General features: G+C 45.1%; 1 protein-coding gene across 4 annotated transcripts in view; it reads left to right on the top strand.

Annotated features, from left to right (window-relative positions):
* The first annotated feature begins 2461 nt into the window (after positions 1–2461).
* The window catches only part of AGO1 (argonaute RISC component 1), a 39630-nt gene continuing 17113 nt past the window's right edge, over positions 2462–24978 (top strand). Inside the window, exons 1-12 of one of the 4 annotated variants that reach the window (XM_027109121.1) lie at positions 2462–2711; positions 7690–7873; positions 10139–10259; positions 10691–10872; positions 11271–11407; positions 11632–11766; positions 11917–12004; positions 12663–12810; positions 16851–16970; positions 17342–17464; positions 17600–17733; positions 20881–21065. In XM_027109121.1, coding sequence (XP_026964922.1) covers positions 2687–2711; positions 7690–7873; positions 10139–10259; positions 10691–10872; positions 11271–11407; positions 11632–11766; positions 11917–12004; positions 12663–12810; positions 16851–16970; positions 17342–17464; positions 17600–17733; positions 20881–21065 — 1582 coding nt within the window. In that variant the 5' untranslated portion in view covers positions 2462–2686. Of the gene's footprint in view, positions 2712–7689; positions 7874–10138; positions 10260–10690; positions 10873–11188; positions 11408–11631; positions 11767–11916; positions 12005–12662; positions 12811–16850; positions 16971–17341; positions 17474–17599; positions 17734–20880; positions 21066–24978 lie in introns of those variants that run through there. The other 3 variants (XM_027109120.1, XM_027109122.1, XM_027109123.1) reach the window with 3 other exon arrangements.

Here is a 24978-nt window from a genome sequence, read left to right as displayed (position 1 = left end):
GGAAGGTACATCAGGAGTTACTGAAAGAAGTCTGAATAAGAAAACAAGATACTATCTGGAATTCCTTTATACTCTACCACTTTGCCTAGCCAAGAGTGAAATCCTTGATGATGAAGACACTCTGCAGAAAGACCCTGCAAGGCCAGGGCAAGGCTTGACTCCACTAGCCACTTTGGAGGTGGATCAGAATAGTGACCAGTGCCTTTCCCCAAAGTTAAGTGTGAGGCTTCATATTTAGAACAGGGGATTCAAACTCTTCTTAAGGAATGCTGAGCTTCTAGCTTAGTTACACCAAGGCAGAGATCTTGCTATTTCTGAGGATGTTTTGATGCCATCTGTTTGACACAGATCAACCCAAATTTACTGATCATTCTGGGCACAGCTTGTGCGAACCACTAAAGGGGGACAGAAGTGCATCTGATATGGTCCCTGCTCTTAAAGAATTTAGAATGTAGTACAAGAGACAGACAGTAATTATGGTAGTAGCCAATACTTCACCTGCATTCTTCTAGGTACTGTTCTAAGGTCTTTATATATATTAATAACAGTCCAATGAGGTAGGTACTATTTTCACCCCCTAAAATAGGGGAGGAGGAAATTGGGACACACAGAAGTTAAGTAATTTTCACAGCTAGTAAATGGCAGCACCAGGATTGGAACCAAAACAATGTGGCTTTAGAGTCTTTGTTCTTAACTTTATCTTGTAGAGCAGTAGTTCTTAAAATGTGGTCCCCAGATCAGCAGCAGCAGCCCCATCTGGAAACTTACCAGAAACATGTATTCTTTGGGTCCCACCCAAGACCTACTGAATCACAAATTCTGGAGGCGGTGCTTAACATTCAGTGTTTTAACAAGCCCTCCAGGTGATTCTGATGCCTGCTATTTGAGAACCTCTGCTAGAGAAAAGCAAAGCATACTATGAAAAGTGTCAGAAATTAATCTTCCCAATGGGTAGCAACTGGATATGGTCTCTCTCTTAAGTTCCTAGCCTTCTGCACGGCATCTAGTGTAAAGTAGGCATCAAAAAATACAGATGGATGATGCATACATATGAATGAATATATGGAAAAATGATGTTTGAGCTGGGGTCTCTTACCACCTATCAATTGATGCAGACCAAATAGGAGAAATGTTCCCCGAAACCGTGAGACCAGCAAGGAGGTGATTGTGATACTTTTGGCAAGGTATGGTAAAGGTCTGCACCAGCACAAGGAGCCATCAGAAGAATGTCAGGGAGATCATGCGAGAGCAGTTCAGGAGGTAAACATGTCAGGTCTTTGTGAACAGCTGTATAGGGGAAGAAGCAAGGGAGAGAGAGAAACTGTCATTTCTGGGATGAAGGTGCCCTTCACAGAGACAGGAGGTATAGGACAAGCACGTTTGTGGGGGAAAGATAGAGTTTGGATTTGGACTCTTGAAATTTGAAGTGCTGGTAGATCCAGGTGGAGCTGTCCAGCAGACACTTGGAAATATGAGTCTGAGACATGGTTGGAAATAGAGATTTGGAAGGATAGTTGAGTCATAAGAATGGATGAGACCTTTAAGGGAAAAGTGGAGAGTGGAATGAGAAGAGAGGTGGGTTTGAAACCATGGTGAACACTGTTATTTAATGAATCAAAAGCAAGAGGGGGGCCCTTGAAGAAGGCTGAAAAGGGCTTAGGCAATAGGAGACCTCAGAAAATGCTGAAGCCAAGTAGAAGCCTCAAAAAGGAAGGAGAGGCAAAGTGTCAGATGCTGCAGAGAAATAAGAGTTGAAAATTATCCTTTGAATTTCGACACAAAAAGTGTTTTAAGTGACATGGTGAGGGCAGAAACGGATTGACTGAGTTGAGGCGTGAGCTGTAGATGAGAAAGTGGAGACAGGTGTTTCCCAGGTCCCGCAGGTAGAGCTCAGGAGCTGCACTCAAGTTGAGACTGCGACATCTTCCAGGGTAGGCAGTCTCTTTCATATCTCTGGTCTCAGCGCCCGGTAGTCGGCCTGGAAGAGAGGGTGGCGTCAGTGAGTTCAGTGACTAGGGACGGAGAAAGGCTTCGCGGAGGCAATCGCTTTGCAGCCGAGGCTTGAAGGATGAGGGTGATTGGGAGGAGAGGTGGGAGGCAGGGCCCCTGGGTGACGGGGCTCTCGGAGTGTGTGAGGGTGACCTGGGAATGAGGTGGAAATGTGCGCGTGGCCCTGTGTGAAGGGGGGAGGCTGTGTGTAGGCTTGGAGGGACAGGTTTGGGGAAAAGACAAGGCCGGAGGTTGCTGCGGGGGGTTGTCCTCCCGCCCCGCCCCACTTAAGCCGCTGCGTGGTTCCGCGGCGCCTCTACCGGAGCCCTCTCGCCGGGCTGCATGGCGACGGGTGACCGCCAGGGGCCGCTGCCTCCGGTCCCCGGTGCCCCCGCCCCTCTCCATTGGCCTTTGTTGCTGTCGGAGCGCCCCGTTTGACTCGTTCCCGTCCGCCCCCTGGGCCTGGCGGTCGCGCCTGCGCACTGGCAGCGGGCCGGGCGCTAGCTGGGGGAGCTGCTGCAGGCTCCGCGGCGGCGGCTGCAACGGAGGCTGCGGGGGCGGCGGCGCGAGCGGCCGGGCTTGGGGGGGTAGCCGAGCCCGGCCCGGGAGCCCAAGCAGCTAAAGTGCGGGGTACCTAGGCCCTTCACGCTGGACTCCACAGTCTCCGGGCCGCCTGACCTCCGCACGGGTATATGGGATGGAAGCGGGACCCTCGGGAGCAGGTAAGGGCCCCCGGCAGAGGGGCACGGTGCATGCTCCAAGGACTAGGGGACTCCCGCGTGAAGAGCAGGATTTCCGAGTGAGGAAAGGTTTCCTGAGTGAGGAAAGGGGCTCTTATGAGATGGGGGGCCCAGTTTGAAGGGGGCTGTGTGCAGTTCCGGGGGAAACCTTGTGAAGGGAGCTCAGAGACGGGGGCCATTTATCAAAGGAGGCTGTATGCACTCCTGGAGGTGGGAAGTGCTCTGGGAGAAGGGCCTGAACGCACGTAAGGACACTCGGAGATCCCGGGAGGCCTAGGGAGAGGCCCGGCAGGTGGCAGGGGGCGGGCCCCAGGTGTCCAGGAGAGGAGGGGGTCGATACAGATGGGCCCAGAGCTGCCGCATGCCGGGGGCGGGGGCTCAGCCGGGCTGGGCTGGGCTGATGTCTTTTGGGAGAAGGCGCCAGAGCTGGGCTGTGAGCTCCGCCCCAGACGGGCCTGACGCGGGGGCGAGGGTCAGGGGGCAGTGGGTGGGGATCCAGCCCCGGGATTCCCCCCCCCCCCAGTCTAGGGAGATGGAGCGGAGGCGCCGGAGCATGCGCGGAGGTGGCAGCTGGAACGGGTTGCCCGATGTGGTGGGGGCGTGGCCGCCCGAACCCCCCACCCCCAGACCCGCAGGTTGGATTGCAAAAAGGAGCGCACTGTTGGGCTGCAGTCTCTCTTAGGTTATGCTGGCAGAGTACAAGTGGAAATGGGCCCCTTCCCCATCTTGGGGCTCTTGCACTTGGCCCTGAAAACCTTCAGTCATAATTTGCCAAGAATAGGTTGAGGGAAACTGCTAAAGTGCCTTATTCTGCCACTGGGATGAGGAAAGACTGGGATGGAAGCAATGTTTTAGGTTATGGACGGGTTCCCCTTGAAGACAGGCCTTAAAAAATGTGTTGGTTACTGAGGTACCAAGGCCAGGACCAGGTTTACCTAGAAGGGGTTTTCTGCCTGGTTTGCACGGTCCAACAGTGAGCAGAATTGGGATCTTTTAATCCAAGGAAAATGACCTCTCTATTGAATGTCTCCTGAGTCGACAGCCTAATCTTTCTATACCTTAATATTTTTATGTTTGTTGTCCCCCACTGAGTATCTTTTCTTTTTCCTCTCTCTACTCCCCAGAAACTGTCAGGGCCATGTTATTAGACCCAAGGTCGTCAAGCTAGCCTTTTGTCACAAATACGTTGTTTGGGGTAGGGGGAAGTCTATAGCCTTCACCATGGTGTCCCAGGTGATAGCCTTAACTTCTCCTTATTTACAATCAGGAGAAAAGGCGGTAAGAATAGAGGAGAAACTGAGGCAAGGCTGCCCCAAGAAGACCAGAGTCCCTGGATGTGTTGTGTAGTGGTGGCACCTCCTGTGTCCTGTCTCTTACCCTTTTGATGGGAGGAGCAGTCTGGACCTGGGAATCCTTTAGGTCTTGTCTCACTACTTCCTTCCATTTGATCTCGGAGTGGGAATAGGATTTCCATTTGGGACAGGAATTTCATTTCTGGTTGAAGCATCTTTGTCTTTTATACCAGATCTAATCCCCTTAAGGAAATAGCTCCTGCCGACTCAGACTCAGACTCAGACTCATTCTTCGAGTCATCCATTCAGTGATCTATAAGTACTTAGTGACTACTTTCCCCAGGACGAAAACAACCTTGTAAAGGCTGTGTAAGCCTTAAGGTGGAATGCAGGGAGCAACTGACTTCAGAAAACTACTTCCTCCTTCCCTTAGGCCCCTTTCTCCATTCCAGGAGCTCTCGTGGTTTTCTGGGCTGGAGGCTACTTGCAGCAACCCAGGGACTAGAGTAGTAGAGGTCCCAGAGGTCCAGATGGATTGCTGGGAGCTGGCACCCATACCAGATTGATCTATTATGGTGAATTTCTAATAGCCTCTAGAGTGATGAAAAAGTTGACTTTTTCTGATTCATGTTACATATTTATAGCTTCTAGGGAAGGAACTAGAGCCTGGTATCTGGAGTTGGCTGTAGCCTAATGAGGCAGGCTTTACCTCATCAAAAGGTGTAATTGAAATTCATTCTGGAAGCTGTGAGTGGAGGGATCCCATAACTGCCTCCTTCCTAGGCTCGGACTATTTTCTTGGAGGTTTGAGGACACAGTACGTACACAAAGCAAGGTATTGTTGCTGGCTTCACTGGGCTTATGGCCAGGTGTGCCTTCTGTGCTCAGGTGTGTTACAAGTACATATACTGGACTGGGAGCTCCCAGAGGGTAGAGGTGGTGTCTGATTTATCTGTGGAACCAACCAATGTCTAGGCCCTGACACAAGTACGTCTTTATTTTTTGAATTGAATCACATTCCAGTGTGAACATAAATGGTTAAGCACATGTGTGGATATTTAATAATTTGTGTGTACTCAGTGTGTGGACAAATTCTTTTTGGAGCGATTGGCCCTTTACTCTTTGCTTACTGGACAGCTAACCCAACCTTGAGTTTGTCTTTTGAGTGGGCTGTCTAGCTTATTGGGAGGTATGTGTGCCTCAGAACTGCAGGGAAGGAATCCCTGAGCCAGGCCTTTCAGCTCTGTTACTTTTCCTTCTCAGGGCTGGTTGAGGATGGGGGAGGGGGAGTGTCCTTTTCATAGCCCCTCCCTCCATGCTTTTGTCTGCAGGGAAGGGCCCCGCCCCTTTCCCCCAAGGCCCAAGCTTTGTCCTCTGTGCTGGGGCCCTCATCTGCATCACAAAGTGGCCGTCTGTCCCTGTCTGGCTCTGAAGGGAAGTGTCTCCCTTTCTCAGACTAAAAGCTGGGGGCAGGGTGGGGTTAGGGGAGGAACTTTGTACTGCTGTAAGGCTTGCAGGGGAGTGGAGTGGGAGAGAGGTTCTCTCTTCCTCCTGCCTTCCCTAGTTTGGGTATGAAGGGGAGGGTGGGGGCTCCTTGTTTTTCCAAAGCCTCCTAGGAGTGGAGGGTGCCTAAGGCTAAGTCTGGTGTGTAGTCCTGTTTCTGGGAAAGAGAAGGTTTTGAGGGTAGAGTGTCTGTCCCATCCCCCATCATTTCTACCCAGCCCCTAGCTCTAGGGGATGTCTTTCTCCCAAGGCTCCTAACAATTATTCAGCCTGGGAGGCTAAGGAGGTGAATGGAATGTAAGAACTTGGGGAGGGAAAGGGTATCTCTTACCAGCTACTTCCACTAGGGTCATGTTTGTCCTGTGCTGGGTTTATAATTGTTGATGAGCAGTGTGCAGGTGTTTGTGTGCTGTGTATGCTTGTGTGTTCTTTGTGGTGTGTCTATGGATCTGTTTGTTAATTCATTTAGTATCTGTATATTGAACACCTATATGCCAGGTGCTGGAGATTCAGCAGTGACCAAGGCAGATACAGCCTGTATCTTTGAAGATCTCACAATCTAGGCTGGTGAGGGGTATGTGTATGAAGGTACACTGTCCGGGTCTAAGTATGTGTTTGGATGTGTATGTCTGTCTATGGCTTGTGTATAATTTCTGTTCAGCTCTTTCTGGGGTATGTGGCCAGGTGCTAGTAGTTAAGCTTTCACTTCCCCAGGTAGCTGAATCCTGAAGGCCTTTTCTCCCCAGACTGGGCTGCCATTCCCGTCTGTGTTTCCCTGTCTGTGGAGTAGGGTAGGCTTGACAGGTGGTTAGAAGGAGACACAGCAGCTTAGCTCTGGAAAGCAGGCCCCTCCCTTGAATGGTTCTGACCTCTTCCTGACCCCCCTGCTGAGGATATGCCCCATCCCCCCAGCCTCGCCAACTGTGAAAGCAGATCTCTGGTAATGGGAGGTTCTGGGCTGTTTTGTCCCTCTTTCCTCCCACCTGGGCTGGTCCTCTGCTGGCAAAGACAATAGTAGATGCTGAGGGAGGGTTCTCTTAGGCAGTTTCCTCTTTTCTTCCCTTTCCCCTCAAGCTAGAAAATAAAACCAGGGGCAGCAATCAGACTGGTGGCAATAGAGGAGAAAGTAGTGGGAGTTGGCCCTGCCCTAGCCCTTTCCCAAGGGCTGCCTCTGTCTTAAACCCCTTCTGCTACTGTCTGGGCCCTCTGTGTAGAAGGAGCTGTGGGCCTGGAAAGAATCTTGTATTCTTCTTCCCAGAAGCAGTAATCTCGTCTTCTCCAGGATGCTACTGTCTGCCCCTCCTTCCCAAATCCTCTACTCTAGTTTACTCCTGCCTCAGTCTCCTATATTTAGCCTGTCTTCATTCCCTAGCTTTTTCTTCTTTTGAACTTCTTCATTGTCTCCCCACTTGCAGCCTTGCTTCTTGCCCAGGCTCTCAACTCTAAACTGTCTTGCCCCAGCCCTAACTCCAGCCTTTCCTCCTTCCCAGTTCAAGCATTTTTGGGCTGTGACCTCCAGTTCCAGCCTCTTCACCAGCTCCGTGTTTCAGCCTCTCTCCTTTCCTTAGTCTCCAAAATCAATCCTTTTAGCCTTTTCTCCTTTTCTGCTCCATCCTCAGCCATTCGGTTGCCTTAATCTTTTCTCAGACACTGCCCTGTTCCTTGCGTGGCCTCCCCACATCCGCCCGCCCCAGCACTTGGCCTTCTTTAGGTCTTCCTCCTGCCTGCAGTGCAGAGAAGCATTAAGATGATACTATTTTGTGTTCAGGATGGTGATGAGTGAAGTGAGCATCTGGCTGACAGATAATAAGGCTTTCTTGGTCTGCTAGATACCTGAAGGAGTCCTCATCTAGTAGAGGGAAGAAAGAGTTTTGTTACTAGAGCCAGATTTAGCCCGTCTACTTAACATGTAATAGGAAGATATTACATACTCATTTGATGAATTTAAGATAGACAACAAGGGTAATTTTCCTAACTGGAAAGAGTTTTTAAAAAATGAGCCTGGGTTGTTTCAGCCAGTGGAAGCCCTCAGTTGGGTTGGGTAGTCAGGAAAGAGGCTTTTCCTACACTTTGCTGCTCCCGTTCTAGGAGGCCTTGTGCCTTCTCTGATCAGAGTGGTAAGGAAATTACCAGACTCTACCCTCACCAGCCTCTTTGTCTTGTAGCTGCAGGCACCTACCTGCCCCCCCTGCAGCAGGTGTTCCAGGCACCTCGCCGGCCTGGCATTGGCACCGTGGGGAAACCAATCAAGCTTCTGGCCAACTACTTTGAAGTGGACATCCCTAAGATTGACGTCTACCACTACGAGGTGGATATCAAGCCGGATAAGTGTCCTCGCAGAGTCAACCGGTAAGTAATGCACGTTTAAGCCACTAAGTCCAGTAGTCCTTATTTTCCTGAGTCTCACAGCCTTAAAAGAGAATCCAGAGGGGTAAAAGAAAAACTAGTAGAGGGTGATATCACCAAATTCAAGAAAGTTCTTGAGGAAGAGATTCTAAGTAAGGTAAATGTTGAAAAATATCACTGGATTTGGCTATTAGGAGACAATTGGTACCTATTGCCACAGTAGTTTCAGTAGAGGAGTTGGGCTAGTAATCTAACAGTGAGTTAAGGAATAAATGGAAGGTAATATGGTAGGGATAGTGAGAACAGATAGCTTTTTTCTAGATAGCTTGATAGTGAAGCATGGGGAGAGAGGGAATATGTTGGCTAGAGAAGATTATAGGGGTCAAGTATAGTGCCTGCTGCATTTCATTATTTGTTGAAATGAATAAATGAAAAGTTTTTAAGAATGAGACATGGGTATGTTTATAAACCGAGAAGGAGCTAGTGCAGGAGAGGTTAAAGGTACAAGACAGAGAGGAGAGGAGTGAGTGGGATGTCCTTGCTGAGGCAGGAGGACACACATATATATGCACAATGTAAAAAAAAAAATTTAATATTACAGGAAGAGTAGCAATGAAAAATGTCTCGTATTACCCTGGCCTCCTGTCTCCTAGTCCCTTTCCCCAGATGCATTCATTATTACCATTCTTGAGTACACTTCCAGATATTTTTCTATACATATGCAAGCCTATATGTTTACAGAACATTTTTAAAGCACACAGAATACAGAATCTTATATACACTGCTCTGCACCTTGCTTTTTTCCACTGAACAATATAATTTGGAAAGTAATATATATCAGTACCTACATATCTGTCTCATTCTTTTGCATAGCTTCATAGATATTCCATTGAATGGATATATTATAATCTATTTAATAAATCTATTCAGGAACATTTAGGTTGAGTCTAAACTTTTGCTACGAAAGTGAAACTGTGTAGAATATTAATATAGATACATTTTTGCACGCAAATACAAGTGTATCTGTAGGATAAGTTCCTAGGCTGGAATTGCTGGCATAATACATTTAAAATTTTTGAGATGTTACCAGTTTTTTTTAAGGTAAGTTGTACCAATTTATACTCCCATCAGTAAGGTATCATCCCATATCCGCACCAATTCAGTATATTGGATTTTTTAGTTGTTGGCATTCTGATAAGTAGAGAATTGTATCTTGGTCTAATTTTAAATTGTATTTCTCTACTGAGTGAAGTTGAACATATTTTCAGATGTTTAAAAATTATATATGGAAGGGATATTTCAAGTGTGAGAGGAAAGAAAGAGGAAAAGAGGCAAGTGTATATAAATGTATTTGTTTATATGTCTGGGAACTTGAGGGTGGCCTTGTCTTCTATGTTCTACTCCTTTCAAAATTATTAAAGATGCTTTTTGATCTGAGGTAGGAGTGGATTCTGTCGTTAGGCGGGTAGTGGAGAAGGTTTGACACAATCTATGAGGATGGAAGTGATCAGAGATATGAAAAAGATTGCTGGGCAGCACTGAGGCCTAATTGGCATTAAAACCATGTGTTTACAGTTGCTTCCAATGTATAGTTTGAGTCTTTTTATCCAATAGTATTCAAGAGCTTTGGTTTAGAAAGCGAAGAGTTCAGATAGTTGGATGGACTGGGATTTTGAAGGCTAGATGGATACTCTGGAATCTAAGTAGCAGAGCACAGGAACTGAAATCAGGAAAGAGATGATAATGGAGAGAAAACAGGGTGGTAGGACTAAGGACTTCAGAGAGATGGAAGAGGTGAGGTTCTTCTTCCACACTTTATTCCTATTCCAATTCAGGTCTCTTCCCATCTACCTTTCTTGATTATCAGCTTGGGGATTGGAGCAGCCTAGATTTTGTTCCTGATTCTGGACAGACCCTGAGATTAAGCCCTTCTCCCCTCAGCCTCCCCCTCTGCTCAGAAGGCACTCACAACCACTCTTTTAGGTCCTTCGGAGCCTGGGTGATCCGAGGACCAAAAATATCACCTGGGAGCGTATTAGAAACGTAGAATTTCAGACTTTGCTCTAAATCTGCTGAATCAGAACCTGCATTTTAGATCTCTAGGTGGTTCATATGAATGTTGAAGCTTGAGAAGCACTGCTTAGAATAGAGATTAGTAGCTGGTAGGACAGAATATAGTAGATGGGACATTGCCTGGAGTTTAAATTACTTCCAAGAGCTTGAAGTAGTAGTGTTTCAGCTTCCACTGGCCTTTCCCATTCCCCACAGGGAAGTGGTGGAATACATGGTCCAGCATTTCAAGCCTCAGATCTTTGGTGATCGCAAGCCCGTGTATGATGGAAAGAAGAACATTTACACTGTCACAGCACTGCCCATTGGCAATGAACGGGTAAGGTTGGGAGTCAGGCTGGACCTGTCTGGGGAGGGACAGAACTCAACTAAGCCTGTTTGGAGTCTGGCAGTCCAGAGATCCCTTTCGTCTTTTGTGCTGAGAAAGTGTGTTTTAGGGTGAGGGATGGGTAGGTGCTGATGTTTATTTAGCCTCTTGTATGTCTGTCCCTGTCCAACAGACTGAGATTAGACTTAAAATAGACCTAAGGGACTTCCTACTAAGTGTGGTTGAGAGGGACAGATACACTGAGCCAAGGTGGCTGGAGACTAAGGGGCTGGATTTACTCTGAAGTTTTCATTGTGAGTCCCTATCAGATTAAGAAGCAGATTCTGGGAAATCTATGGGGTGAAGGATAATAGGGGCAAGGCAGGGAATATTGGACTGTGGGACAGCATCAGCAATCTTTCACCCCTTTCTCTTTCCTGAAGGTTGACTTCGAGGTGACAATCCCTGGGGAAGGGAAGGATCGAATCTTCAAGGTCTCCATCAAGTGGCTAGCCATTGTGAGCTGGCGCATGCTGCATGAGGCCTTGGTTAGTGGCCAGATCCCCGTTCCCCTGGAGTCTGTGCAAGCCCTGGATGTGGCCATGAGGCACCTGGCATCCATGAGGTACTGGGTGTAGTTAGTATCTGGGCTACAAGTGGTGGCAGAAGTGCTGTGGGAGGAGGAGGGGAATGAGCGTATATTAAGGTCCCACCGTGTGCCTTTCAAATAAAAAATTCTTTGAAGCCCTACCATATACCAGGCAAGTGTGCATATACATTTAGATGGTTTAAAGCTTTGGCCCTGTCCCTTGTAGATATCTTTGGACCTCACCCCATCTGTCCCTGCAGGGCAGTAAAAGGGGAGAGACTTGCACAAGGTCAGTCACACAACTAGTAAAGGATCAGAGCTGGAATTAAAGCCCTGGTGTCCTGCCTTCCAGGCCAGGGCTCCTCCGTGCCCAGGATGCCTCACAGGGTGGGGGCCTGTGCCCGAGGGACCAGTTCTCTGCCTGTCCCTGCCAGGTACACCCCTGTGGGCCGCTCCTTCTTCTCACCGCCTGAGGGCTACTACCACCCGCTGGGGGGTGGGCGCGAGGTCTGGTTCGGCTTTCACCAGTCTGTGCGCCCTGCCATGTGGAAGATGATGCTCAACATTGATGGTGAGTGGGGAGAGCTATGGAGCCAGGGGCACCCTGAGTCCAGTGACCACACTCCCAGCCTCATCCCTCCCAGCTCTGTAACCACACTCCTAGTCTAATCCCTACAGCCCTGGGACCCCTCCCCCATCCCAATACCCTATAAAGAAGAGGGTGTAAAGAGCAGTGCTTCCATTTATTCTGGAAGACAGAACCTGAGCTGAGCTGTACTTACCATGTCCCCACAGTCTCAGCCACTGCCTTCTACAAGGCGCAGCCAGTGATTGAGTTCATGTGTGAGGTGCTGGACATCAGGAACATAGATGAGCAGCCCAAGCCCCTCACGGACTCTCAGCGTGTGCGCTTCACCAAGGAGATCAAGGGTGAGGACCCAACCAGGCGGGGAGGGGAATCAGTGCTACTTTCTCTTTAGTCCTAAAAGGAAATCCCCTTGGGATATATTCAGGGGAGAGGCCAAGCCTGGGCACATGAGCAACCTTTTCCAACCCTGACAAGCAGTGTGTGTGTCCCAGGCCTGAAGGTGGAAGTGACCCACTGTGGACAGATGAAGAGGAAATACCGCGTGTGTAATGTTACCCGCCGCCCTGCCAGCCATCAGACGTAAGTTGACAGGGCTGCTAAGCCATACTGTTGGTGGAAGAGGGCCGATATTTCAACATACTCTGTTCACTTTCTCTGCACCCACACCTGGCCCTGAGGATGAGCCCTGTTTTTGAAGATAAGCTGTGGGAATTTGGCATCCCTCCCCTAACCTTCCCAGATCCATTGATACTCTCCCTACCATTTTTACCTTCTTGGTCTCCACCTTTCCTTCTTGGGCCTTTACTGGAGAGCAGCTGTCTTTCTCTGGCTTCTTTCTCAGTTCTATAAATGTTAGGATCTCTCTCAACTTATTCTTCCTCCTGAAAAAGCAAGTTGATATCCTAGGCTAGACCCTTGGGAAAGTTGTCACTGATTCCATCTACGTCCTTCACTTCAGACTGTGCTGGGCTGTGAGTGCCTACTGTGTGTCAGGCTTCATGCACAACACTAGACATACAGATGAGTCAGATATGATCTGACCATTGTGGAACTTGCCTTTCAAATCTTTGGCTTCACTCTTGGAGCCCTGTATTTCCTCTGCTTTCCTGTGAGTGGTGGGAGTGCTCAAAGAGGTTGGATAGGGATGAAGTCAAGTCTGGCGCTTCCCATGGTTGTAGGTCTAGAAAGGTGTTACTGAATGCTAGGCTATGACACTTCTTTCCCTTCCCCCAAACAGGTTTCCCTTGCAGCTGGAGAGTGGACAGACTGTGGAGTGCACAGTGGCACAGTATTTCAAGCAGAAATATAACCTTCAGCTCAAGTATCCCCACCTGCCCTGCCTGCAAGTTGGCCAGGAACAAAAGCATACCTACCTGCCCCTAGAGGTGAGACTGCCAAGTAATGGCCTGGCTGGGAAACAAGCATGGTACCTGCACACTGATCATCAGAGGTCTATTCTTCCATTTGTAGTCTCTCATCATTTTTAGGTTTGGAAAATTGATGTTCTGAGAGGTCATTCTGTGAAATGTAGGCCTCATTCTTAACTGCTGAGTTCTTTACTTATCCTGCATCCTGCTCTCGTATTCTTTCAGGACTGCCAGGCAGAGGCGAAAGCTGTATTTACTGTTTAATAAGTAATTAGTTCATTCAGTACAGAGATTTCAGATACCTACACTCATGTCCTCTTAATTTCTCTTTCCCTGTCTGGAGCTCGGGATCTAAATGACCTAAAGATACAAGTATACTTTATTTTACAGAAAATGTACATGAACGTTACCTATAACGTGAATCCTGTATCCCCAGTGATCAATGTGTTCCTTTTTTTTAAAAATTAATTAATTTATGTTTGGCTGCATTGGGTCTTCATTGCTATGCGCGGGCTTTCTCTAGTTGTGGCAAGCGGGGGCTACTCTTCGTTGCAGTGCGCGGGCTTCTCATTGCGGTGGCTTCTCTTCCTGAGGAGCACAGCCTCTAGGTTCACGGGCTCAGTAGTTGTGGCTCAAGGACTCAGTAGTGGCTCACGGGCTCTAGAGTGCAGGCTCAGTAGTTGTGGCGCATGGGCTTAGTTGCTCCGCGGCATGTGGGATCTTCCCAGACCAGGGCTCGAACCCGTGTCCCCTGCATTGGCAGGCATCAGATTCTTAACCACTGTGCCACGAGGGAAACCAGTGTGTTCCTTTTGAAAAAGTTTTCGCTCCAAGATTTGTCATATTTTTATGCTTCAGCAGACCTTTGAAATTCTGCAATTAAGGAAAAAATAGTAATGCTCTTAAGTCATTACTTAAGTCATTGCTTAAGTAATGCTTTTAAGTCATTTGCATTAAGTCATAGAATGCAAATGGAGAACCACTGGGCTGTATTTGGTTTTCTATACACTAGCCAAAATGTCTAATGAGAAACTGTCTCTGACTGCTTCATTGTCTAGTCTAGTGCTGCTCAAAGTGTGGTCAGTGGACCAAGAGCATAGGTATTACCTGAGAGCTTGTTTGAAATGTAGAATCTCAGGTTTCACCTAGACCTACTGAATCAGTATCTCTTTTAACAGAATCTAAAGAGGATTCATATGAACATTTAAGTTGGAAAAGCACTAGCCTAGATGACCGTCCTACTCTGTTCTAGTAGCAGGAGTCAGATAGCTGGGACCAAAACTTAAGCCTTCTTTCTGTGAGCTTCTGGGATTTCAGAACTAACCAGAGGAAATTAGGCTGAAGGGAGAAGAGATCCCAAAGCCCAAGAACTCTGACTTAGTAATAGCTGCTGATGCACAGAAAGTGGGATGAAGACAGTATGTTCTCTGAGATGTAAACAGAAGTCTTTAATGGCAATTACAGCTAAGTAGATAGGCTTTGGGTAATATCTACTGCAAGCTGAGATTTGTTAGCAAATTGACATTACTTCTGTTTAAACAATAGTTTCCAAGGTGAATAACTTATGTATTTTGATTTTTACTGTTTATTTAACAAATATTTATTGAACTCCTACTATGAGTCATACACTCTTAGGTGTGGGGAAAGCAGAGATACAAGACAGATAAAGTCCCTGCTGTCATGGAGCTTATAATCTAGAAGGGGGAGATAGATAATAAGTTGATAAATAAGATAGTTTCAGTTGGTGGTAAGTGCTATAAGAATAATAAAACAGGTTAAGGGGATAGTCATAAGGGTGGAGTGGGTTGGAGATTCACTTTAGTTATTGTGGTCAGGGAAGGCTTCTTTTTTTTTTTTCTTTTTGGCCACACTGACGGCATGTGGAACTTCCCCAACCAGGGATCAAACCTGTGCGAGTGCGGAATCTTAACCACTGGACCACCAGGGAAGGCTTCTTTTAGGAGACATTTGAGCTGAGTCCCAAATTATGAGATAGAACCAACCTTTTACAACCTGAAGGAAGAGCCTTCCAGGCAAGAGTTTAATAGTGAGTACAGAGGCTCTAAAGCAGCAGGGAGCTTGGATCTTCTTAGAGAGACAGAAGGCTTAGTGGCTGGTACGTAGTGTATGAGGGGAGAAGTAGTAGGAGATGATTTTGGAGAGAGGTACAGGGTCAAATCACATAGGCTATTGTAGGTGATAGGTTTTTTTTAGAATTGCTTTATTGAGATATAATTCACATTCCATAAAACTCACCCTCTTAAAATGTACAATTCAGTGGGTTTTAGTTAATTCACAGAGTTGCGCAACCATTACCGTTGTCTGATTCTAAAACATTTTCATTGCCCCCAGAAGAAAGCCCATACCCATTAATAGTCACTTACCATTCCTTCTGCCCTCCTCACCAGCCCCTGCTAACCACTGATCTACTTCTGTCTCTGTGGATTTGCCTATTCTAGACATTTCATGTAAATGGAATTATATAATATATGGCCTTTTTTTAAGTGGCCTATTTCACTTAACGTAATGTCTTCAGGGTTCATCTATATTGTAGCATATGTCAGAATTCCCTTCCTTTTTAAGGCTGAATAATATTTCGATGTATGTATATACCGCATTTTGTCTGTTCATTCATTGATGGACACTTGGGTTGCTTTCACCTTCTAGCTATTATGAATAATGCTGCTATGAATATAGGCGTACAAATATTTGTTCTAGTCCCTGCTTTCATTTCTTTTGAGTACATACCCAGAAGTGGAATTACTGGGTCATATGGTAATTCTGTGTTTAATTTTTTGAGGAATCACCATACTGTTTTCCACAGCAGCTGTACCATTTTACATTCTCACCAGCAATGCACAAGGGGTCCGATTTCTCTACATCCCTGCTTTAGTCTTTTTTCCAGTGTTGATTCTGTAGTTGAAATTATCCGTAAAGAGTTCTACAACTTAAAGTTACCTTCAAGAGAGCAACCTCACAAATTTTAACAATTCTGGATTTTCATTAAGGGAATTGACTAATTCTTTGAGGTACAGAGTCTAAGGGCAGGTGACCTTGTCCTGGTTTTCCCTACCATTGTTCAGCATGAACTCTGGAAGTTAGGCAGAGAAGCAGTACTTAGTGTATTGGCCCTATGGGAACAAGTTTTACATTTCATTTCATCTAAATCCTCACAACAGCTTCAGGAGACAGCTAGTGCTTTTTCCGGTGGCTAAAATTAAAGAAGCAGAGCCTTAGAGTGGTTAAGAGTCCTACCCAAGGTAGCATCTTCTAGAATTGGCAAAGCTAGACTTCAAACTCAAGTGTTCTTGAGTTCTACTTTGCCAAAAGGCTTCCTGTTCACTGCTTCCTGAATATAGTATATTGGGCAATGGAAGTCTTATATATCACTAGGAAGTCTTTTCTGATCTCCATTGTGTTCTCTTGGGCCCAATACAGAGAACCATGTGGCAGGATGTTCCTCACACCAACAGAGCACACTGTCAGTCAACAGACAGTGATTTCTATAGTCCAAGGGCTCAGTGATCATCTGTAGGCTCGGGCTCAAGAGTTGAGTCACTGCTGGTTCTCCTGGTGTGTTGCAGTGTGGAACGACTGACTGCCTGCTACCATTGGAGAGCTGTCTGCTACCTAGGCATCCAGTTTGTGTGTATTGAGTTTTTTTAGTCTTAAGAAGAGCTCTAGACTGGGTCCTTTGGTAAATAATAATTTATGCTACAACTTACTGAGTGTTTACAATGTTCAGAACTGTACTTGGTTCTTTAAGTGCTTTATTTAATTTAGTCTCCAGACAGTCCTAGGAGATTGTTACTGTTCTCCCTATTTAATATATGAGCCCTGAGCCCAGATCTGCCTCTGGATCCCAAGCTCTTAATCACAAAGTGGCTGTATTACCTTTTGTATTGCACGTGGATATTTTCTAACTTACCTGTCTATGAACAAGGGATTTTCTAGTCCATTTCCCAGGACTGACAGCCAAGTCCTCTTTCCTTACTATGGGGCTCCGGGTATAGGGTGAACTATACTCAGGCCAGCGGTACGTATTCTTGTTTCCTTAGGTCTGTAACATTGTGGCTGGGCAGCGCTGCATTAAGAAGCTGACTGACAACCAGACTTCAACCATGATAAAGGCTACAGCTAGATCGGCCCCAGACAGACAAGAGGAGATCAGCCGCCTGGTCAGTGAGGATGCAGAGAAACGTATGCTTGGTTGCTCAGTCATGGGAGTCCCTGGTAGCACAGATGCCTTTCTGCCCTGGCAGGACCCTTAGGAAAACAAAAGTCTGGATTTGTTACCTGGGACTCCATAGGACTGCTCTTGCTTCTTGACCCTGTAGCTACTTTGTTTCCTATCTCTTTTTCTCTCCTGTATTACTTCCCTATGTTATCCATTCCCACTTACCTCATCTTCCACTTCCCCCCAACCCCTTTTTTAGGGCTATTTCTTGCCAGCCTCAGCTGTTCTTCAGGGCTTTCTGCTTGGGACCTGGAAGGTGAGCAGTATTGCCAAGCTACTGCTCTCCTGAGATCCCCTTCTTTTGTCTTACAGATGAAGAATGCCAGCTACAACCTAGATCCCTACATTCAGGAATTTGGGATCAAGGTGAAGGATGACATGACGGAGGTGACGGGGCGAGTGCTGCCGGCGCCCATCTTGCAGTACGGCGGCCGGGTGAGCAGGGTCAGGGCCAGACAACATCTCTGGGACATGTGGGGGGAGGTTGGGTTGTATAGCCCGTGGCTTTTGCTCCCCTACGCACCTGGCTCTACTGAGGCTCACCTGGACGCCCCCTTTGCCTATCCCCAGAACCGGGCCATTGCCACACCCAATCAAGGTGTCTGGGACATGCGGGGGAAACAGTTCTACAATGGAATTGAGATCAAAGTCTGGGCCATTGCCTGCTTCGCACCCCAAAAACAGTGTCGAGAAGAAGTGCTCAAGTAAGGAGGTTGGGTGTATGGATGGAAGGGTGGGAAGGATCCTAGAGCTGCCTAACTTCCTCTACTCCCAGGGGGCCACGATTTGATCTGTAGTCTGTTCTTTCTGAGTCTTGACTCTCCCCACCTGTGCTGTCTGGCTCACACTTCTGCCTGCTTCTTTTCTGTCCATCTGTGGTCAGGAGTCTTGATAAGGAGCCATATCTGCGTCAGAGTTGATGATTTCAGGACATGAATCTCCTAAGGGAGACCTGAATTATTTTATTGTTATAATTATTAACATGGATGGTAAACAGTAGTAGTGATGACTATAATGTTTGTGCCAACATTGTACCTAATTTTATGTTCTCTTATTTCATCTTCACAGTGAGTAGGTGGTGGTATTTCCATTTTCAGGAGACTGAGGCTCAAAGAGGTTAAGTAACTTGTACAAGGTTTGCATATCAAGAAAGTGTCAGATTGGAATCAAATCAGTTCTGAGGTTTCAAAGCTTATATTCCTAATTGGAAATAAAAGTTCAGCTGGTACTCTGAGCTGTCCTTTCCTGTGCACAGAATTTGTTCAGTCGGGTCCAAGTGACCTGAATTAGGTGAACATGAATTGTAAGGGCCTCTGAGCCACCTGTGGCTGAGTGGCTGGGAGTAGATGATAGCAATGAAGAAAGTGATATAGCCAAATGGTTTAAAGGAACAGTTTAGGGGAGTAATGGTCTTGAATGAGTGAATAAGTAAGTGAAGAAGTCACCAACCCTTCCCCTGCAGTCTTCTTTTTTTTTTTAACAGCTTTATTGAGATATTTTTCAAATACCACAAAATTTACTCATTTAAAGTGTACAGTTCAGTGTTCCTGCAGTCTTTTGAAGTGGTAGCTTTGTTTTTCTCTGGATCTGGAGTAAGGTCAGTGCACTCTGGGGCTGAGAAAGAATCAGTGGAGCTGACCACTTCGGGCAGTGATGAGAATTAGTAGAGATGTGTGCCCTGGTGGGTTCAGCTGGCCTTGGGATTTTCATAAGAATTAGTTACAGCAGCTCCTGATGAATATGGAGACTCTGGCCCTCCTTCTCCCCTCACAGATACATAACTACTTCCACACAATTATAGTTTCTCTTAAATGTGTTCCTCTTGTCTCCTTTCCTGGGTTCTTGGGATTTTAGCCCCATTTAAGCCAGGCTGCTCTTAGCCTTGGCCAGGCTTTGGAGGGCTGGTCCTTAACCAATATTAGAAAGGCTCTCAGCGCTGTGCCTTTGTGTCACATTGTTGGTAGCTCCACTCTTGGTGTGTTTCTCTCTCATTCCCGTGTCCTTCCCCTGTCCCATTCTTTTGAGAAGCAATTTGTTGTTTTGGATATTTTGGGGTACAGAAACTGATAAACCTAGAATCTCAGAGTTGGAAGGAGTCAGTTCATCAGACAGCCCCTTCTTGCAATGATCCCTAGATTCAGGGAGTAAAAATGTGACTTGTACACCTGGGTCAGGGTACCCAGTTGCATGTATGGTTCTGGGCTAAAGATTAAGATTTGAGAGTTTTCGGCTGTGGCAGTGGATGAGATTGTCCAGGGAGAATGTGCATAGTGAACAGAGGCTGAAAATAGAACCCAGAGAAACCAGAAAGGAAATAGAACAAAGTTCCTACATGTGTATGAGGGAATGGGATCCAAAGCACAGGAAAAGCCATCCTTTCCACTGAGACAAAAGGGGAAGAGATGAGGTGGAGAAATTGGTAATTGGGGAGGTATAAGGGAGTCCTAGGGTCAACCCTCAGAATTTTCTTCTGGCTAAAGAAGCCGTTACCTCAGCTGTATCACTTTTAGGACAGGATTTTAAGACTTTCTCCATCCTAGAGTTCTCTAAACACTTTGTGGCCCCCAGCACTGGACATAATATACCAAGTGTGATCTGGTAATAGAAGATAGGGAAAACCACTTTCCTGGAAGTAAAGACCCACTTATTGATGGAATCTGGTAACACCTTGGCTTTTTAAATAGCTATACTGTAGTTGTATACAAAGCAGAGAAATGGAAGAAACACTGTTAGGTTGTCCATCAGAGCCCTGGCTCTTATTTACATGAAATAATAGGTTATATTTTTTATTCTAATGTTTATTTGAAAGAATTTTTTAAATTAGAATAATATGGAAAACATCCATGTGTCCATCATCCAGAGTATTGTCATATTTATTTTATCCTTTTTAAAAAGTAAATAAAATAGTAAAGATAAATTTGACATTCCTTTATATTCTCCATTCTAGTCCCGTTCCTCCTTTCTGATGCAGTCACTGTCATGAATTATTATAACCTTCCTACCCAATTTATGTATTTTATATACCTATATGTATATAAGTGATTTAAAATTTTATACAACAGTGTTGTACTATATTAATCTTACGGGTTTTTTTTCTTTTTAACTAATAAGTAAAAAATTTATTTCCTCGCTGTATAGGCTTTTAAATCCATCTTATTGATATTTATATGCTATATAATAACATCCCCTAAACGATTGCTTTTATTCTCTATTTGTACATTGTTGCTTTTAATCTAAATGCAGGACTTTCACAATTGAATTTCCTGCTGCTCCTTTCAGTCTGTCATTATATTTATGTAGCTCGATTTTTTTTTTTAATCTGTTGCATGTGAACCCTCTCTTCCAGCTTTGTCTTCCTTTCCTAGGGTAAAGCTCTAAAGGCAAAAGAAAGAAGCTTGTTTAATTATTTGCTCTCAGGCTTCAAAGAACCAGTAGGGGAGGAGGGAGCTCATTTTTTTCTGAGCATCTCCTGTGCTCTGATCACTGTTGGAACCTTATTTATTTTAATTTGAGCCAAGAGGCCTTCCTCTTGGGCATCTTCCTATTGCTGTAGACTTGAAACATAGGAACCAGCTGCTTGAATGGGACAACATGGGGGACTTTGAGAATTCCCACAGATCCCTTCTCTGGGCTCCCTCAGCTCTCTGCTCATACCATTGAACACTTGGCAAGCTCTATCTTGTCCTATCCAACTGTAAATGTGCTTTTTACACTAGATGTGATGATGTCTCATTCATCTTATAATCTGTCAGTGCCTGTCATAGTGCTAGGCACCTAAGATGGAGGCATTTGGTTAGAGGTATTAAAGTGGGACTTACCTGCCTCCTGTCATGACCATACTTGTGCTGCAGGAACTTCACAGACCAGCTGCGGAAGATTTCCAAGGATGCAGGGATGCCCATCCAGGGCCAGCCTTGCTTCTGCAAATATGCGCAGGGGGCAGACAGCGTGGAGCCCATGTTCCGGCATCTCAAGAACACCTACTCAGGGCTGCAGCTCATTATCGTCATCCTGCCAGGGAAGACGCCAGTGTATGGTACAGTTCTGTTGGGACAGTGATTACGGTGATAGGACTCCTCTCAGGGTAGCTCCCTGGAAGATCCTAGGGACGACTCAGTGTGGATTCTTGGCTCTAGCCAGAGCTGTTCCTTAGTGTCAGTGCTCTTCTTAGAGGAGAAATATTAGACTATATGAGCCAGTTAGTCATCTCTGGTCCTGTTTACCTGCTCACAGTCCTTCCCAGTAACATTTATTGGGGTCCTCTGTGTGCTGGTGTGTATGCCAGGCTAAGCTGAGCTGGATACAGAGATGGGTCAGTCCAGATTCCTATTCTCAGGAGTGCATTGTCTGTCAAGACATAGGGCAGCACACCCAAGCAGAATTTGTGGTGGTTCTGTTGGTGTTCCACTGCTGGGAATGATGGAGACTTTTTGAGAAGCTTTCCCTCTCTTTTCCTCTCTTTTAAGAATGAGAATGACTATATACATCTCTGACTCAGTGCTCTTCTCTTACTCTTTTTTTCCTTCTCCACGTCTCCTCTTCAAAGGAAGAGGTGTCTCTCCTTTTATCTTACTCAACCCACGTGTGCTCTTGTTTCTATTCCTTCCTTTTACCTTTGGGACCCTTGAACCCTCAAACATCTTTAGATTCCCCACCCTAGAGCACATTACCACAGTCATGCCATCTCCTTTAGCTTTTCTCTTCCTATTTTTTTGTTTTTCTTCATCAACTTTTTTAAATGAGTTCTCTACATTTTCTACGCCCACTTCCTCACCAGCCCCTTACTCCTTAGCATTTTTCATTTATTTTACCTCTGCCATTCTCCTAAACCTCCTCTGCAGAGGGTCACCAATGACCTTTCTCCTCTTGACTTCTTGATATTTTCTCCTGTCTCTCCTTAATTGTTTTTGTCATTACCAGGAATGCCTGGCATTTTCCAGATTTCTGTACTCTGCCCTCTCTGCCTTTTCATTCTAGTGAAATTCTCATCCATTTCAGTTGTTTCAGTCACCAACTATTGTTACTGTATGTTATATTGTATTATTAAAATCTTGATTCCACCCTTGACCTCTCTACAGTTCCGATCTCTCCCTTTGACCTATCTCCTTTCCACAAGAGTTTATTGATCACCTACTGTGTGTGAAAAGAAACACCGCTAGATCCTGAATACATTGGTATGTGCTCTCTGCTCTTACAAAGTGTTTTGGTGAACCATTTCTTTACTAGCTTGTCTCCTCTGTCTACCAGTAAGCCCTTCTCTTTACTTTTCTCTTCTGTGTTGGCATCACAGTTGCTTCTGGGTACCTTCATCCAGACTTTGGGGACAGTCTGTCTTCTCTTTGCCTCACCTCTAATGCTCTTTTTTACAGTATTAAGGTGTATTCCCTGCTCTCCACCCACTCTTCTCAATTTAGTTCTAACATTTCTTCTTAAATCTTTCTTGTATAGGTTACTGGATGAGACTTTTTGTGATTGTACTCTCAAAAAAACCCCAAAAACCTTCATTAGCCCCCATTCACAAAATAAAAGTTTTTTAGGGCCCTGATCTTAGTTTAACCTTTTCAGCTTCAGGTACTGTTCCCTTTGCCACACATACCAGAAAGATGACTTGTTCTGGAATTAGATAGAACTGGATTTTAATCCTGGCTATGCCAGATTACTGTCTTAGGCAAATTATCTAACCTTTCTCAGCCTCATTAATTATATAAAATGCAGCATCTAACACAGTGCCTGTGACATAGTAGATGCTCTAAATGCTCATTCCTTGTCTCTGCTGTCTAGTCTCTGGTTTTGGTTACATCATTTGCCTTTGCCTAGAATATTAAGTACTCTTTTTATCCTCCACCTTGCCCTTAAAATTCTCTATCCTTCAAGTCCTAGTTTAAATGTACTTATTCCTGGAAGCTTTCTCTTGTCATCCTACCTACAGGATTAACTTGTCTCTTTTTGGATTCCTCTAGAAATTGTATCAGGCTGCTGATCAATTACAGTCTTGCTTGATATTGTTTTGAGCATGGAGTGGATCTGATTCTGCTCTGAAATCTTCTTCCCTCTGCACATATATACCCAAGGTAGAGCCTTCCGCTCACATGATACTCAATACTTATGGAAGTTGGTTCACCTCCAGTCCATGTCTCTCTTGGGCCATAAATTGGTGTCCCTTGTGATTGATAAAGTGGAGTGTCTTTTTATATTTCTATTTGCTGTTTCACTAGCCTCTTTTGAGAAGTGCCTGCTCAAGTCTTTTCCTTTTTTCATTGGCTTCACTACCTTTTTCTTATTGATTTATTGGATGTTTTTTAGGAGAACTGCCTTGAGTAATTATCCATGTTTCTGGTTTCCTCCATAAAGGGAGAATCCAGTGTTTTTGGCCTGCATGTGGAGTATAGTGCGGCATGCTTGGAGAAGTCAGTGCTTACTCAGAAAATTTTCCCTTCCCTGGGCTCAGTCATGTTATACCTCTCTCCAGTCTCATACCTTGATTAGGACCTTGGGTTTCTTCCACTTACATGCTGTTCTTTGATTATATTGAATACCACTTAGGTAATGGGGGCATTGCCTAGGAATTAAGCCTGCAGATAAGAGGAACAGTCAGATTCTTTTAAAGATCCTTCATCCTCCTTCCTGGTAGGCCAAGTGATGGTCAAAGCAAGGTCCATATGCATTGTGATTGCCCTGAGAGTGTAAAAGGATAGTGTCACATTTGTCCAGTTCTAATCTGCTACCATACCTCACCCTGTTCTTAGTATTTTTAACTCCTTCCTCTCCACTAAACTGGTACAGTTTTTTTAATGTAAACTTTTTATTGAAGTACGGTATACATATAGAGATCTTTTGTGTTCAGTCAATTAATTCTCACAAAATGTCTTAGCAAGGTAACCAGTACCTAGTTTTGATAGTAGAACATTACCACAATCCCAGGCTACCAATCACTACAACTCCCCATCAGTGTTAACCACTATTATTTTGGCTTCTAACACCATAGATTAGTTTTGACTGTCTTTGAACTTTATATAAATGGAGTCATATACCATGTACCTTTTTTTGTGTCTGGCTTCTTTCACTCAACATTATGTTTGTAAGATTTATCCGTGTTTGTTTAGTTGTAGTTTGCTACAGTTTTTCCATTATATGATAATAACACAATTTACATGTATTTATACATTCTACTGTTAATGGACATATTTGGGTTGGTTCCAGTTTTTACTATTATAAATAATGCTTCATTGAACATTCTTGTACATGTCCTTTGAACATATATGCCCATTTCTATTGGGTGTGTAACTAGGAGGGATTTTAAGTGTACAAATGTATACTTCCAACAGCAGCAAATGAGAGTTGTAGTTATTGATGTCCTTACCAAACTTGGTATTGTCGCTTTCATTTTAGCCATTCTTATGGGTGTTTAGTTATACTGCATTTTGCTTTTAATTTGAATTCTCCGGTGATTGATAAAGTTGAGTATCTTTTTATATTTCTATTGGCTGTTTCACGAGCCTCTTTTGAGAAGTTCCTGCTCAAGTCTTTTCCTTTTGTTGCTGGCTTCACTACCTTTCTCTTATTGATTTATAGATGTTCTTTATAATTCCTTTATTTAAATTTATATGTATTATACATATCTGTGGCTTGCCTTTTTACTTTCTTAATGGGTTCTTTTGTTGAACAGAAATTTAAAATTTTAATGTAGTCCTATTTGTCAATATTTTTCCTTTACGCCTAGTACTTTCTGTGTCCTGTTTAGGAAATCCCAAGGTCATGAAGATACTAGTCTGTGTTTTCTTTTAAATGTTTTTTTTTAACTTTTCACGTTTAGAACTAGCCTGTGTTCGCCAGAAACTGTTGCTTTCTCTGTCCCTTGGCAGTGGTTCCTCTTTTGGTGCAAAGCCTAGAATCTCAGCCTCCTGCCCACACCTAGAATCAGCACATGTACCCAGGGCAAAAGCAGCTGC

Source organism: Aethalodelphis obliquidens, unplaced genomic scaffold (genome assembly GCF_003676395.1).
Source record: "Aethalodelphis obliquidens isolate GAN/ISIS:26980383/991018 unplaced genomic scaffold, ASM367639v1 scaffold9, whole genome shotgun sequence".
NCBI classification, from domain to species: domain Eukaryota; kingdom Metazoa; phylum Chordata; class Mammalia; order Artiodactyla; family Delphinidae; genus Aethalodelphis; species Aethalodelphis obliquidens.
Note: the sequence above shows the minus strand (reverse complement) of the source record. Positions and strands in the feature narration are given on the sequence as shown.